Source organism: Brachypodium distachyon, chromosome 3, assembly GCF_000005505.3.
Source record: "Brachypodium distachyon strain Bd21 chromosome 3, Brachypodium_distachyon_v3.0, whole genome shotgun sequence".
Classification (NCBI taxonomy): domain Eukaryota; kingdom Viridiplantae; phylum Streptophyta; class Magnoliopsida; order Poales; family Poaceae; genus Brachypodium; species Brachypodium distachyon.
The window spans coordinates 35,041,241-35,058,261 of NC_016133.3; the positions used below are offsets into that span (position 1 = coordinate 35,041,241).

A 17,021-nucleotide genomic window follows, 5' to 3' on the forward strand; every position below is an offset into this window, starting at 1 on the left:
AAAAACATAAGAATCTTTTAAGAGGTTTTCGAGTGGATGAAATTTTCATAAAATATAGTGCAAATGAATCATAAGAAAAGATCCTTATGATTTGTAATTATATGATTTAAACTACTCACTCCGTCCAACAAAAGATGTCTCAAGTTTATTAAAATTTGAATGTATTTAGACATGACTTAATGTATAGATGCATACAAATTTAGTCAAAGTCAAGATATCATTTGTTTTGAACAGAGAAATATTTGAATCAAAGAAGTCCAACATCTTGATCCTTTATTTTTGTTCTGACTCCAAACAATCCTGTGCCAAAAGTGCAGAGTATTCATAGCTGCAGTAGATGGCACAGGGTACTTCCAACTTTGAAGCGAGGGGACAGGGCGAGGGGAGACATGACACATCGAACCATTGAATGCCATGTGAGCCCCCTGCATAGTTTATTCCGCAATCCCACAGTTCGTTTGATTAAGGATTACCAGTTGATTGATTGATTAATCCGGTCCCCTGGGGGCAGTTAGCTAACCAACAGCACGATTAATTGCACCGAGGCGGCCCTGCCTGTCGGTGCATTTCTCAATTAAATATAGTCCATAGTACTACGGAGTAGTACTGTACCAGTTTTTTCTCTCCCATTTATCGGAGATCGAGTTCACACAAATACAAATGCATGCCATTAGCCCAGCACCATATGATTGGATGATGTGAAGCCAGCAGGAGGGCGACCCTGGGCAGGAGACAGTCTGATTAATTAGCTAGGCTCTCTTCCGGCACCGTGATCTTTCGATGCGGATACATTGCTGAGACATCTGCATCTGATGTCGGCCGGCACCATGTGCAGCGTATTGTATTGCATTGCATGCTTAAACTTGGCTCCGGTGATTATTAAACAGGCGCAACTTGCTTGCTTGATGGCTTTGGTACGGTTAATCAGTCAGGTTGGTTAAGCCGTTAAGCTAAGCTCACTTCAAAGCTACTGCTAAGCTATCGCATGCTTGATATTGACGATGATGCTGCTGCACCAAGCAAGCAAGCGAGCGACCGTATCTGTCCAGTGCGCGCAGGGATTTCCGGCCAGACTTGCGACTCCACGAGGAGGAGAGGACGTAGAGGTCGCCGGGAGAAATGCTGTTTCGGTGCGCCCGGCGGCCGCGTGCCCCGTGTGGAATTTGTAACCGGCCGTTGCTAGGCTTTTCTTCGGCTTCGTGGGCTACTTGTCGGCCTGCAAGGTTAGGTGAACAAGTAGTTGTAAAGCCCAACGAGTGCAGACTCTCATTTGAGGAGCCCATTGGTGCCAAATGACTAGCCCAAGAAGGCCCGCAACTAGTTTCGCCTTCGCATGAACCAGAACCTGAGGCCCGAACCAGGCCCACGCTTGCTCAGTTGCTTCTGCCTCCGACCACGCCGCCGACGACGAGCGCAACCTCACGAGACGACACCACATCCGCAGGCGCAGATCTGAGCGTGAGCGAGAGAGAGAGATCGGTGGAGAGATGGCAGGGAGGCTGACCGCGATGGGGTCCCGCGTCCTTGGCGGCCACGGCGCCGCCGCACGCGCCGCAGCGTCCGCGCTGCGGCACCGCGCCGGCATGGGCCTCCCCGCCGGCAGGCACATCGTTCCCGACAAGCCCGTAAGCTAGGACACAGTCCCCCCCGTCTCTCCTTTTCTCTCTTCGTGTCATCTCCATCTCTAATCGATTCGATTTGGGGATTGGGGAATTTCGCCTCGCAGCTGCCGACGAACGACGAGCTGGTGTGGGACAACGGAACGCCCTTCCCGGAGCCCTGCGTCGATCGCCTCGCCCCGCACATCGGCAAGGTATACGCCATCCCATCCTCCTTTTTACTGCTGCTGTATGCGACGCCGTATGCGCTGCAATTTGTTGCGTCGCGTTGCATTGCGTCACAGGCGTCTGAATCGGTTTCATTTTGATGTGTCTTGGTTGCGGTGCCTGTGTGTTGGTTGCACAGTATGAGGCGCTGGCGTGGCTGTGCGGAGGGCTGAGCTTCTTCGCGGCTCTCGGCCTGGCTGCCGTTGCGAACGACAAGGCCTCCAAGATACCATTTGTGAGTATTCAGTGCCACTGCTTTGCCTTCTACTTCGTCATGTACTCATGTTTTCCTAGTTCCCAGTGTTGCTTTAGATACCCATCCTTGTATTGTTGATATGTTTGGCTACCTACTAAGATAACACCTGTGCTGTGCATTGCTACGGAAAGAGAAAAAAAACATGTTTAAAGAGATCTTTATAGGAGTAAAGAGATCAAATAATCCATTGCTGACTCACATCTCAATATTTTGTACCTAATTAAGTGCTGGTGCAGATGAACCAGCGCCACCAATTGAGATCTTTATAGGAGTAAAGATAAAAATGATATGGTGGAAACTTGCTTGTGTGCTGTTGCAAAACTTAATATGGATATTGCTTTAAGATGGTATGAACATTCTGTCATTGAGATAGGGTGCCTGCTGGTAACATTAGGTAGTTGCTTTGCTATGAGATTGAAGTTTTGCACGAGTCACACAAATTATAAACCAAGACGTGCTCCAAGCCCCGTCAATGCAATTAAACTACGACTGCATTACACTTTGAAGTTTTTTATTTGCAGCTAGCCTCATAGATTACTAGATGAAAGGAATCCTGTAGTTTCATGTCAACCTATTTTTCTCTCTGCGGTTATTGGTTGTGGTTCGTTTTCTAGTTTGTCTACTGCACAAGTTGTTTAGTTCTTAGATGGCAGTTTATATATATCTAATATCTAATTAAAGTAGCAGAAATTCTACGGCTGGGATTATGCAAAAGTTATCGTACTGTTAGTATCTGATCGAGCGTACAAGTTGTAATGCAATCTGACGAAGAAACCAAGGGTCCGAAGTCAATTCCAATTGGATCACGCACGCCCAGATCCAACAGCCGCCGCTGCCGCCTGACCACACGTGTAAAAGCACCTCCGCCGGCAGAAGTCGGCCACCTTCCTCAGCCACGCGGCATACACCAGCATGAGGCCGAGACGCCAGAGCTCATGCACCGCCTGGACCCTGGTGGGCTGGTGGCCGCGTCTTCGCTATGTGCTTCCTCGCGTTGCTGCTGTGTTTCCGCCACCGCTGCCGGGCGGCCGCATGTCCTCCTCTGGACCTTGGCCAACCTCGCTTGCGTCTACCTGTTTCTCTGGCCACCATGACCTACCGCATCTCCTACGTCCGCCTGTTGGGCTTTGCCGCCGTCCACCTGTTCGACCAAATGCATAGCATGCATGGTGCTCCTCTACAATCTTGGCCTAGCTCGCCTGCGTCTACAACTCCCGGTGTCCTTTGACGGCTTTGCTCATGGTGGCAGAGCACTCCAGTCCACGAGTGGGGATCCTCCGCCAAGTGACACGTCGCCGCGCTCCAGGGCTCCAGCCTCCAGGCCACACGCAATGCATCGGCACGGCCGGCGACGCGGCAGACGCACAGAACCTGATCGCCGTATATATGTGCTTCAGCCACCGCCTTCTCCTGATGCTTTGCGATCAACACAGCAAAAACGAATGGCTTCCTTTATACAAGGTTGATCAATTGTGCAGACTGTTTTAACGGCTAGCTTGGAGCTCAGTAGTTGAAGCCTTCAATGTCATCAGTGCGACAGTGCATGCAGCTTAACTGTAGGTCAAAATGTTAACTAAAAAGTACCGTAAATAAAGCACTTGCCTAACACCTCGGTAGTTTTCTCAAAACTGTGGGTTTAAAAAACTGCAGCATTCTTTACCAGGGACAAATAATATTTGAAAAAAAAGTATCCAAACAGAGCCATCGTCTTGAATACAAGACGAAACCTCCAGTAGTCAATTGGAACTGCCCTATGCAAATAGGTGATTATGTCATGGTTTTTTCAATCCGTTACGTGCCACCGTTTGATTGCAAATTAAGAGAAGTACTTATGCTACCTCGGTCTTGACCGGCTTGGCGATCAGGAGAAGAAGATGATGGCCTACAATTAATTAGTATCTAAAATTCAATGGTATCAAATTCCAAATATGTTTGTCCATAGAAGCTAAATTATCTTTGTTGTTCACGATGCGAAAAAGTATATGTACCTAATTTGGCTACAAGGTTTTGTATAATTATCTATTGATTTGACATATCTATCTAATGAAAAATAGTGGGTAAAAAAAGAGAAGCACACTATTTTATAATAAATCTAGCCGGACAAATGCACAGTACCAAAGTGATGCAACGATAACGAGGGGTGCTCAAGATCGGGGAGCCCAGGAAGCGGGAGCTACCCGGACTGTGGCGAAAGCACCGGCAGGCGTCGGCGGCAGCTTCCGCTGTAAAGCTAGCTGGGAAATGAAGAGGAGAACTCGATGGATAATTGATTGAGTCCTATAGGCAAATTCATATTTACGAAAAAGGAAACATGCTAGACGCAGGTAACATGCTGTAGCTGGGCATACAGCCCTATCCGCACTGTCTATCCGGACGAAATTTAGTCAACTCAAAATAATCTAACCATTCCAAATTTTAGAAATGAATTAAACTATAAAAATACATGAAAAATATTATTCATTATACAAACCTAGCCGCGCAATCTGCGCGGGTCACCCTGCTAGTTCATAAGAAAAATAAGAGCCTTCAAATGGGGAATTGATTAATAGTTGGACAAGATAACTGATTTCAGTTTGCAAAATATGATCCAGTGATCCATGTAAATTTAGAGGACTTTGTTGATTTCAGATTTATCTGTCGGGGCAACACCTAAATCTCTCAATAATAAGTTCTGTTTGCTACTTGGTGCTTAGCAAGTTGTTTTACTGACTTAACCTGCTGCTGCTGGCCTGAAATTTTCCTTGGATGGTCTCATTTTATGCTGACATCTTAGAGAGTGTGCGCTTCAATACACCCTTAAGTCCTTAACATACAAGTATGTCAGGCCCTGGATATTTGTGTTGAGCCTATTATTACTTCGGATTTTGGTCACCACAACCGTATCTTTATTCCCCCAAAACGTGGTGCCCTGAAATCTGTTACTGGATGAATACCACGGGTTATTAAGTCCAGATGGCTGATATATTCTGGTAACTGCGAACTACACTATCATCCTTTGTGGTACTCTGTTAAATTGAACAATTGGATAGTTCTGGTACTCCATAGTATGCTGCACATGACCTGTGTTGAACCCTTCAATCCCTAACCTCAAATGTCTTCCTTGCTCTGCAAAGTCCATATCCGATTCTCATTCTGAAGTGGAGGCGTTTGTATTAGGCGTTTGTATTAGCATTGCAGGACTCTCATGATGTAGTAGCCTAGTCTGTCGTAGCCTCTAAACCATGGAGGATCTTGTGATCTATACTCGTTATCTTATGTTGTGTTATATCCGCGTGGGTAAATGATACTCTTCTACTGGTGTCACATAGAGATAGAGCTATCTATCAAACTTATTCCCTTCGTCATAGATGAAGTTCCTTTCAACTAATTAGCCATTTAAAGTTAAACAGTTACTGCAGATGTTAACTGGACTTCGCTCTCTTGTATAATTGCTAGCTGTTATAACTCATAATTCTGTAATATATTTCAGAAATAGCGTCAGTACAATGACATGTCTTTTTCAGTTCAATGCAGCATACGTAAGCAAGAATTCCTATGATTTGTGAATGCAAAACTGATTAACTTGTATTTTTTTTCTCGAGTCGGTAAAGAAGGATACATGTTTTCAATATATTTGGTTGGCTAGCTAACCAAAACTGGTCATGCTGTTCCTTGCAGACTCCAAAAATCTACCCTTACGACAATTTGAGAGTGGAACTTGGTGATAGACAATGAAGACTATTTTCACTGTTTCAAGTGTTGCGAGGAACTGAGCTTGCGCGCATCCTTCACAGGAGAAAACTGGCATTTTATGAAGTTTTTTGTCGTCGTGGTTGTTCGTGCTATAAACCATGTTCATGTAATTTGCTGAGTCGAGATAATTGATCCCAGTTTGCGCAGCTCTCATCCAACAATCCATGTAATAAACAGACCTAGAGTATCTTGCTGATTTCAGCTGTATCATGGTGTTCTGCGCGAATGTTTCCCAACTAAGTGCAGTCAATCATATACCCTTTGTGGTACTTATTTGACTTGAACAGTGGCAGAATGTTGATAGTAAGCTGCAACGGTGAAGCCATCTAGAATTCAAACACACAGACGGGACATAAAACATGATCATTTCAAATCCATCAAATTAATTAAGCAACATTTGATACAATCTCTAAGACCTATCGAACTGAAAACAGCACAGGCACGCGCCGAAACATCATTACATACGGAAACGAACACACATTAAGCAAGACTCGACACTAACCGATCAGTTCAGCAAACCGAGAAACCTGGTAATTCGCACTCAGCTTCTACGACGACGCTCTACCAGCAAACAAACCAACGACGAAGTTAATGAAGTCCCCATGCATCCGCGCTCTTGTGCATGGATTACGAACGTCCTTACGGACGGACTCGGTCAATTATATAGCTGGAGCACCGGAACCCATCCGGGATCTTCTTGCCGCACTGGTTGACGAGGCGGAGCTGGACGGGGAGGTAGAGTTCCACGACGCCGAGCACGCGGGCCTTCACGGCGGTGCAGAGGCACACGGCGGCGTCCACGTCGGCGAGGCCAGCGACGAGCTCGCAGCACGGCTTCTTCTTTCCACTTCCGGACGACGCCGCCGCCGCCGGGGAGTCCCCCACCAGCAGGCTCGCCAGCCCGCCCAGCACGTCCGCGCACACCCCGAGCTTCAGCGCGTTCACCGGGCACTTCCCGCCGCGGCCGCCGCTTGGCACGGCCGCCGGCACCGTCGCTGGCGAGCTCTTGCCGCAGGCCGCCGCCTCCGAGGGGGCGGCGAAGGAGAGGAGGAAGAGGCTCACCGTTAGAGCCAGGGCTGCCAATGCGGTGCTGCTGGTTTTGCCCGCCGCCGCCATTGCTAATGGTAATGGCAGATGATTTGTACTGCAGGTGCTGCTGATCAGGTGCATATGCCCATTGCCATCCATGCGGTGGTATTTATAGGTGTGCGATCGGTCCAAGAGTCGCAAAAATTAACTTGAATCAGGTGTCCGATCGATCTAAAAGTAGCAAAATCGATCGGTGGCACTTACTGGAGCAGTGTGAACTTTTGCACTGTAGCTTTAGTACCACTGCAAGAGAAACCGTATTTCATGACAAAAATCCTCTTGACACTCGGCTTTACCGTCATAGAAATAGAGAATAAGTGACGCTCTGGACATGGCGTCTAATTAGTCAAGTGGGGCCCACACGACATGTGACGTTATTGGACAAACTGTCGTACTTATGTTTGCGCTGACCGTCATAGTTTATCTCGGCCAGGGCTGAGAATGCAGCGTGTATTTAGGTGACAGTTTTGGTCTAATGCACGACAGTATCGGCCTGGTCGTTGATCTTAACGATCTTTTGACCAAATCAATCCTGTCTTTGATCACCAAATCGTTCTCGTCTTCAATTACCTCTCTCCCATGTCCTGCTGTCCAAGAGAAATCCCTTTCTCTTGTCTCGTACAGATCCAGCTACCGGGGGAGGGGAACTGGTGAAGGGCGTGGCGAGGGGAGGACCTCGGCTGTGCGCGGCAGGGTGGGGAGGCGCGGCCCTCGGCTGTGCGCGGCGGGGCGGGGCCGCGGGGAGGCCCTCGGCGGGGCAGCGCTGCAGTGAGAGGAGGCGACGGTCGGCTGCACGCGGCGGGGCGAGGAAAGGAGGCCAGGCTTGGCTGGAAGCGGAGGGGAGGGTTGTGCGCGGAGAAAGAAGCAAGGTGAAAGGGGCTGCTGTGAGGGGGCACGGCGACCAGGTGCGTCAGAGCTCCATTCATAAGTGTGTGTGTGTACACCACACATTCATAAATTTCTGAATGAAATTGGCAGCACTAGTCAATTCGGTAGATAAGTTTGATTGTCTTTGCGTTCTTATAGGAATTTGGCTCTCCTCTATTCTTGACTAGAAATTTTTCTCTTTATTCCTGAAGAGCAACTGTAGTTTATAGTATACAATTGAGCTGTACATTAATAAAAAGGATACACACTGCAATGGTCAAACATGTAAAATTCTTAACATTTTCTTGTAACTAGTTGGAATCTAGCTACTGTTCATGTGGATAATGGCACAGGAGCTCCGTATCATCATTACTCTTGATGTTTTTCCTTACTACCTTCTGTTGTGTTACTTAAAAAATCCTGGCAAACATTTACCTGCAAAGAAAGCCAACAGAAAGATAAGATATAAATAAATTAACTGGGAATAAATTCTAGTGATAAATTAATAGCAATTTAAGTTGCATGACAAGATACATATACGAAGACTAAATATTGTGCCCACCATGCAAGATATAATTTGGACAGGTCATTCGATTCATGACCCATGATTAATTGATATATTTCTTGTATTTGCACGGAAATGTGGTTTATGCCTTGCCCAATTTTTGTAGTTAAGCTCTTCAAATTGAGACATGCATACGTATGCTATGAACTTTTAGAAAAATATTGTTGCCTATTACCCAGGTGTCAAGTTGTTATATTTATATCAATCACTTACAATAAATATTTGTATCAATCACTTGAAGAAAAATGGAAGTATAATTGCCTTAAAACAATAACTAAGGAGCAGTAAAGTGTGTAGCTTTTAGTTGATTCTCTTATGCTTATTTCAGCTTCTACAAGTTGATTCTTTAGATGAAAGAACATATTTGTTTTATGTTTGCAACAGCTAGGTAAACTGTCCCTTATTAATTCTGTGATATTTCTTAATGTAGATAATGGATAGAAGTTGGATACATGGGAAAAAGTTCAGCACACCATACGTAAACGGTGTTGACCAGTTTTTGTCATGCGTTCAGCAACACTTCAACAAAACTGATGACATATTGTGCCCATGCCGTCACTGCCTCAATCTAGAAAGCCTCAGCCAATCGGAGGTGAGGGAATACATACTCTGTAATGGTATGGACAGCAGATACACAAGGTGGGTCCATCATGGGGAAGAGTTGACTGATGATGAAGGTCATAATTTTGAGGAGGATGCTGATGGTCATAATTTTGAGGATGCTGGATATCAATTAGATGATGATGGATACGATCAAGGAAATCGTGATGATGTTTCAAATTTGTTAGATGACCTGTACAGATCTGGAAGGCAAGCTGATGGTCAGCCTAACCTATTTGCAAATCTGATGGAAGAAGCAAAGAAAGAGCTTTATGATGGATGCACAAACTTCACTCGGTTGTCATTCATTATCAAGCTTCTCCATGTGAAGTCCTACAACCGGGTAACAAATGCAGCATTTGACGGGTTCCTTAAGCTGTTCAATCTGGCATGTCCTAATGGAAATTTGGTGCCAAAATCATACAGTGAAGCTAAGAGTGTGCTTCGTGATGTTGGACTGGATTATGAGATAATCCATGTTTGCAAGTATGAGTGTGAATTATTTTGGGGGGAATATGCAAATCACGATCATTGTCCAACTTGTGGGACATCAAGATGGAAAGACACGCATGGTAAGAAGAAAGTTCCTCAGAAGGTGCTCCGATACTTTCCTATTATTCCAAGGCTTCAAAGGTTCTTCGCGTCAAAGTTTCTTGCAGAAATGGCTATGTGGCATAAGGTGAAGAGGGTTGTTGATAAAGATGTTATGAGGCACCCGGCCGACGGTGAAGCTTGGAAAGGATTTGACAGTGAGTATGGTTGGTTTGCTAGAGATCCACGCAACTTGAAGCTAGGTATTGCCACAGATGGGTTCAACCCTTTTGGAATGGGTAGTTCATACAGTATGTGGCCTGTTTTTGTGATTCCATACAATTTCCCTCCTTGGATGTGTATGGACCAATCCAATTTCATGATGGCTTTGCTTATTCCTGGAAAAAAATCACCTGGAAAAGATTTTCATGTTTACATGAAGCCACTGATGGCAGATATGAAGAAGCTTTGGGAAGGTGTAGACACGTTTGATGCGTTGACAGGAAAAAGATTTCCTCTCCATGCTGCAATTCTTTGGTCCATCCATGACTATCCAGGACTTGCCACTATATCAGGGCGTAGCACAAAAGGGTTTTATGCTTGTGTGCATTGCGATGAGAACCCTTGCTCGCAGTCATTGAGAAACAAAATTGGATATGTTGGGCATCGAAGGTTCCTTCCCACTAACCATCATTTTAGGACAAGCAAACTTTTCAATGGGAAAGCTGAGAGAAGAGGGCCACCTAGGAAATTCACAATTGAAGAAGTGATGGAGAAGTATCCAGATTTTAAGAAGCGAAAACGCGCAGAGAAAGGTACACCAAACTGGAGTCAAAAAGTGAGCTTTTATGACCTGCCATATTGGTCAAAACTCAAGTTACCACACAACCTTGATGTAATGCACATTGAGAAGAATATATGTGATAATATCCTTGGTACCCTTCTTGAGATTGATAAAAAATCGAAGGATACCACAAATGTTAGGAAAGATTTGGAAGATTTGCGAATAAGGAAAAAGTTGCACATGAGAACAGATGGAAAGGGAGGATTTGAGAAGCCACCTGCTTGCTACACGCTGAGTAAGGAAAATAAGAAGAAGTTGTGTCAGTTTTTGGTCAATGTGAAATTTCCAGATGGGTATGCTGCTAACCTAGCAAGATGTGTGGATCTTGATGCATGTAAAGTACATGATTTAAAGACCCATGACTGCCATATACTGCTGCAGCGTGTCCTACCAGCTGGGCTTAGAGGGCTTGTGAGACAAGACATCTATGAAGCTATTACTGAACTGGGAAATTTTTTTAAACAGTTGTGCTCCAAAACTCTTAGGCTTCATGTATTGCATCGATTGAAAGATAAAATTCCACTCATCCTTTGCAAGCTTGAGAAGATTTCCCCCCCTGCTTTCTTTGATGTTATGGTTCATCTAGCAGTTCACCTACCCGACGAGGCAATTCAAAGGGGCCCTGTCCATTATGGCTGGATGTACCCGGTGGAGCGTAGACTTGGTTACCTAAAGGGAACGGTGAGAAACAAAGCAAGACCGGAAGGGTCAATTGCAGAGACCTACGTTGTGGACGAATGCATGATCTATTGCTCCAGATTTTTGAATGATGATGTAGAAACAAGATTTAACAAAGATGAAAGGAACAGGGATGGGAAGAGAGTTGTTGATCCTGCTGAATTACCAGTTTTTTCAGTTGCTGCAAAAGCCTTTGGGGCTTGCAGACTCAAATATTTTGAAAAGGAATATGAAAAAATGGTATGGTATGTTATTGACAACTGTACCGAAGCACAGAAGTATGTTAAGTAAGTTCCCTTTTCCATCTTGCACAGAAGTATGTCCGTTTGGTAGCTCAGTTTTTTTGAAGTATTATGAGAGTACTACGATTGCTAAATTTACATAATTCGAAACAAAAGCTGCGACTGCTAAACGCCCCTGGTTTTTGTCAATACTGCAAAATACCGTAGCATTCGTAAATGATATGTAATTTTTTTTGTGTGTTTTTGTAGTGTTTGCCGAGAAGAACTACTAAGCAGGGGTGTCAATAACATTGACGAGACGGTTGAGAAGGAGTTCCCTCGCTGGTTTCGGAAGCATGTATGTTATTTTTTGTATGAAGCAATTATTCTAAATTATTAACTTGTGCATAAGTAACACGGTACCATTTTGGAACAGATTGAAAAATTATATTCTCAGGGAGATCCGGAGGTTTCTGATGATTTACACTCACTTGTGTTTGGATCGGACGAGCGTGTGCTTGTCCACTCTGCCTGCAATGTCAATGGTGTGAGGTTCCATACTGTGGATCGTGAGAAAAACAGAAGAACTCAAAATTCTGGCATCCTAACCATTGCACCGGATCATAATGGTGTAGAGAAGGAGTACTACGGTGTGCTAAAGCAGGTTCTTGAGTTGCAGTACCTGAAAAACAAGCATGGCGATAGATCGGTATTTCTGTTCCGGTGTGATTGGTTTGATCTTGATACAAAGAAAAATGGCTTGAGAGATGATGGCTATTTTAAAAGTGTTAATACCTCTGCATCTGCACTTAAGTACAAGAATGACCCATTCATTTTGGCAAGCCAAGCAAAAACAGTGTTTTACATGGATGACACAAGGTTTGGTAAAAGTTGGAAAGTCTTGCAGACGTACACACTTAGACATGTCTATGACGTTCCCGAAAGCGAAAATGGCGAAGATATTGATCAAGGGAACCAAGATGCATATCAGGAAGACAACTCCTCGTCAAATTTTATTTTGCAGGATGTCGAAGGAGAAGTAAATGACGAACAACGATCTGATCCTGATGATGAAGCTGCAAGTGATGCTGATGGTCAAACAATGGATGATGTAGGGGCTACTGAGCATGAAGAAATCAGCAGCAGTGATGATGATGAAGCTGCTGGTGATGGTGAGGAAGCAAACAATTTAGAGCATGAAAGTGATGATGACTAGGGATTAGTTATCTACATCGAACAATTCGATCTTTGTAGTGATTGTAAGCCATATGACGTTTAAATGATGAATTGTTGTCTGCTGGATTTTTCCAAGCATTCTTTTTCTCTTTTCAGATTCCTACAAAAGTAAATTTGGGGCAATTGTTGACATATTTTCTGAACACAATACTAGGCTAGTATCTTAGGAAATTTTCAGTAAGCTGATTTCAGTAAAGTTTCAGTTTCAGTACAACATCAGGTTCAAGTGAAATTTGTAACAGCATATGTACAGCTTTCAGTTTTAGGAAACTAAAGTTAGTAGGTTGATAGATTTTGGTAAAGTTTCAGTTTTAGTTTCTTGAACTGAACTGCTTTATTTTACTAAAGTTTCTGAATATAAATTAAAAGGCACTATTGCAGTTCCATCTAGTTGAGATGTGTACAAGAGAAGCTAAGAGCTCCTGTGATGGTTGTTGTCGGCTCAGCTCCTCCTGCATATGAACTGAACTGAATATTACAGGCTTTGCTTAGGTTCCTATTGGAGGATGTTACAGGCTTATTGATATTCCTATGAGCAATTGCTTCAACCTTGGCATAAATAATATTTCTGTCAATGTGATTCACAAAGAAGACGAGGAGGACGCGCGGGGCTTGTGACCTGCGGCTGCCCTTGGCATCGTAGGTGCTGACGTCGCCGGGGAAGGAGAAGCTGATGCGGGACCGCGATGCAGTAAAATAAAATTGAAAACTTGTCCATGAGTAAGCACAGGGGGTCGAACCAGTAACCTCAGTTCATATGGGCGAGACGAGATAGCGTGTTGTACCGTTGGGCTGTAAACATTTTGTTGTCAAAGTAAGGGAACGCCAGATTTTATCTCTTTACCGGAGCAAAAGAGAACTAAACATAGTGCACACTTTTTGTAATGAATATTTATCCAAGATGACTTAATTTTTTTTGTGTGAATTAAACAACATATTAGAGATGATTCCCAATTCTAATACCTTTATGATCTCATTTGCTACTTTCTATGTTAAGAAAGCATTTTTCGGGCATTTTTCATCAAAGAAAATAGAATCGACCCAAATATGGTCAGAAGGATCTTTTTTTTTGCACCAGCTCGCAATATAGGTCCAAACTCTCGGTGAAAAGGTCTCGCAAGATTTTTAAAAGGTTTGGTTGTATATTGTCTTGTAATGGATCCTTACCGAATGTTCTTAGATACCATAGCCAGCCTGTGATGTTTGTAATGAATATTTATCCAACATGATTCAGACTTTTCTGTGTGAACTAAACAACATATTAGAGATGATTTCCAATTCCAAGACTTCTCTGATCTCATTTGCTACTCTCTTTGTTTAAAAAGCATTTTCTGGAATTTTTCATGAAAAAATAGAGATCAACCTAAATATGGTCAAAAGGATCTAATTTGTTTGCAACAACTCACAGTATTGGTCCAAAATCTTAGCGAAAAAGTCGTTTTGTTGTATATTGTCTTGTACTTGATCAATCTCATTGAATGTCTCTTAGATACAAGAGCCTGTGATCTTTTTAGTGAATATTTATCCAACATGATCTAGACTTTTTCTGCATGGATCAAACAACATACTCCCTCCGTCCAACAAAAGATGTCTCAAATTTGTCAAAATTTGGATGTATCTAGACATGACTTACTATATAGATGCATTTTAATTTAGTTAAAGTTGAGACATCCTTTGTTGGACGGAGGGAATACTAGAAATGATGTTCAATTCTAAGACTTTTCTGATCTCAATTGGTATGTTCTATGTTTAAAAAGCATTTTTTAAAGTCTCCCAAGATTTTAAAAAGTTTTGTTGTATTTCCGATCTTGTAATCGGTCGATCTATATTGTTGTTTCCGATCTTTTAATGGGTCGATTTTTTTTTCCATTTATTTATGTATTTCCAAAATCCAAAAAGTCGCTGCACAGGTCCCGCCAAAATAATTTTATTTCCGCTCCACGAGCAGTTTTTATTTTTGTAGGAGCGCGCGCAATTTCCCCATTCCGCACGCAATTGCGTCAAAATATTTTTCGCTCCCTCCACTCCGCGTGGAGTGTCCCCACTCGTCAGCTGTACATACAGCCAGCCATATAAAAGAAATTTGTATCCCCTCTTTCTCCATCTCTGTGCCCACCTCCCTCGATCTCTCTCCGCTCCATCCAATTTGGACCTGAGGCCCTGCCGCCGCCAGCGCCAGTCGACGGCAGACCCCCTCCCCGGCATAGCGCTCGACGTCGTGCTCTCCCCTGTGATCAGGTCACTGCAGTCTCTTCTCTCCCCCACTTTGATTTGCATGTTAGGATTCACCATTTTGGGGAAAAATTGTACGGTGTGGGGGAAAAAGTTTGTTCATGACTTTGTTTCAGGGACAGCAACCATGATTCCTCATCTATTGATTTGGGGGCAAAATTAAGTGTACTGCTCGTATGTGTGCTGTTTCAATTGGGGGCTGGGTGGGGTGGGATGGGGACAACGAAATTGGGTTTATGATTTCAGGGAGCATGGGGTTCATCATCGAGGGTTCTTGTTTTGTGGACAGCATGCTACGGTTCATCATCTATGGAAAAGATTTGGGGGCGAAAAAAAATTACAGCAAGATTTGGGGGCGAAATTAATACTATTGTTCATCTGTACAGAGTTTCAATTGGGATGCAAAGTTATCTGGTTCATTATTTGTGCGAAAAAGCTATGGTTTATGATCTAGGGTTCATGATAATTTGGTTGATTTGCAATAGGATTGCACAAGATTTTCATGTATATGTTGCCTTGTTGGTACTGACAGTACCCATGCTCATGCATAAATCCTCAAGCCCTTCTTGTTCTTACCTCTTAGACTATCTCTGTTAGAATTCTACTATATTGCTATTAGTTCTGACAGTCCTTCCCATTTTCACCTAGTTACAATCTTGGTTGTAGAACAGTTGCAATGAGTGAAGAAGTACCTGCCTATGAGTTGGCTAGGAGGGAGAGAATGAGGCAAAACAACATTCTGATGGCATCAAGGGGCATTCCTACTTTACCTGAAATAACTAAGCTTGCTCGGAGCATTGTATATGGTACTCCTCGTCATGCAGATGTTCAAGAGGATAGCACTGATCAGTCATCTAATTATGATCCAACTGATGATGAAGAACATTCAAATGAAGAGGATGAACCAAATGCAGATGCAAGGCCAAGAGCAAAGGTGGTATAGACATGCATATTTCACCACTTTGAAAGTTTTTCTGTTGCTAATATACATGTTGTGTGTTATCTTTAAATATTAATATTGGTTCATTAATCTCTAGTCACGTTGTCCTACCAGAAAGCCAAGTCTTCAAGATTGCCACCTCATACAAAGCGTAACATATCCAAGAGCACCGCAACCCACACATCAACAAGATCTACAAGATCAACATTAAAATTGTTGCTGACCAACCCAACCAGTCAAACTGAAGCTCCGCCTCATCAACCCAGACCAAGTCCTGCAAGCACGTCCCATATTGATCCTTGTAATTCTAGAGGTAGCAATTCACCAGTGGGTACACCAGCTAATGATAGTCAAGGAATCAGTGATGACATTGTTCCAGCAACAACAGAAGGTATAAGCATGCACTAGGAAATTAATTTTACTTGCTATTTCCATGTATAGTATCCTCCAATTTCATATTCTATCCTGTCATGTAGATTCACAGCCCATCGTGCTAAACAAAAAGAGAGGTAGACGTCGAGAAACTATGGGGCATGGTCTGCAGGACTATTCCAGAAGGAATGGTGGTGCAAAGATGCACATTGAATTTAAAGAAGGAAAATCAAGGCCACCAGACCCAAACCAAGCTTCGAAGCTAAGTTCTGAGTGTGGTATTCACATCCGAAAAAATATGCCTCTTGTGCGGCACTGGAAGGAATACAAAGATAAAGAACTTAAAAATGTAGTTCCAAATGCTATTAAGTCAGTTGCGGTGAGAACACACAAAACTACTTAATTATGAGCTGCAAAATTTTATATATATGTAATTGTTCTGTCTAAGCATGCTTGCATATGATCAAGTCTTTATTTCCTTGAGTTCTTCACATTTCAAGATTGTGTTTACTACTTACGCATACAATCGGTACTTTTCCCTAAACATACTTCCATCTCATTTCGCTTTCGCAGAATAAGTTTGACATGGATAAGGACAGTGAACTTGCACAAGATGTATGCACTAGGATAATACAGAAGGGTGTTCGCAATCACCGGTACAAGCTAAAGCGTGACTACTTCACGAAGGTCTCCCCTGATAAAAGATTAGCAAACGTCCCACCAAAGATGAGCTGAGATAATTGGGAATTATTGTGCAACAGATGGTCCAATCCAAATTTCCAGGTTTGTTCTGCAAAAACCACAAGCAGAAATAATTATATCGCTATATGAAGTAATTACTTAGCATATCTATCCTTTATGTAGAGACTTTGTGCAAAGAACAAACAGAATAGAGAAGGCGTGAGGCAACATCAATGTACTGGGTCTAGGAGCTATGTGGCCCACCTCACCTTTTGTGTAATATTTCTATTCTCTCAATCTTTGCCTTATTTCAATTTATGAATGTGCAGATAGTTAATAGTACATTTCCCA

The 17,021-nt window shown here is 43.3% G+C and overlaps 2 protein-coding genes across 2 annotated transcripts; one reads left to right on the forward strand and one right to left on the reverse strand.

The window, feature by feature from the left end:
- The first annotated feature begins 1,346 nt into the window (after window positions 1–1,346).
- LOC100839227 (NADH dehydrogenase [ubiquinone] 1 beta subcomplex subunit 8, mitochondrial) lies at window positions 1,347–6,098 on the forward strand. Its single transcript, XM_003574258.4, has 4 exons — window positions 1,347–1,625; window positions 1,727–1,813; window positions 1,966–2,061; window positions 5,740–6,098. The coding sequence occupies exons 1-4, from the start codon at window positions 1,488–1,490 to the stop codon at window positions 5,794–5,796; spliced, it is 378 nt and encodes a 125-aa protein (XP_003574306.1). The 5' UTR covers window positions 1,347–1,487; the 3' UTR covers window positions 5,797–6,098.
- A 355-nt stretch (window positions 6,099–6,453) lies between these two features.
- On the reverse strand, window positions 6,454–6,930 carry LOC100822556 (putative lipid-binding protein AIR1). Its single transcript, XM_003572006.1, has one exon. The coding sequence runs from the start codon at window positions 6,928–6,930 to the stop codon at window positions 6,454–6,456; it is 477 nt and encodes a 158-aa protein (XP_003572054.1).
- Window positions 6,931–17,021: the final 10,091 nt, after the last annotated feature.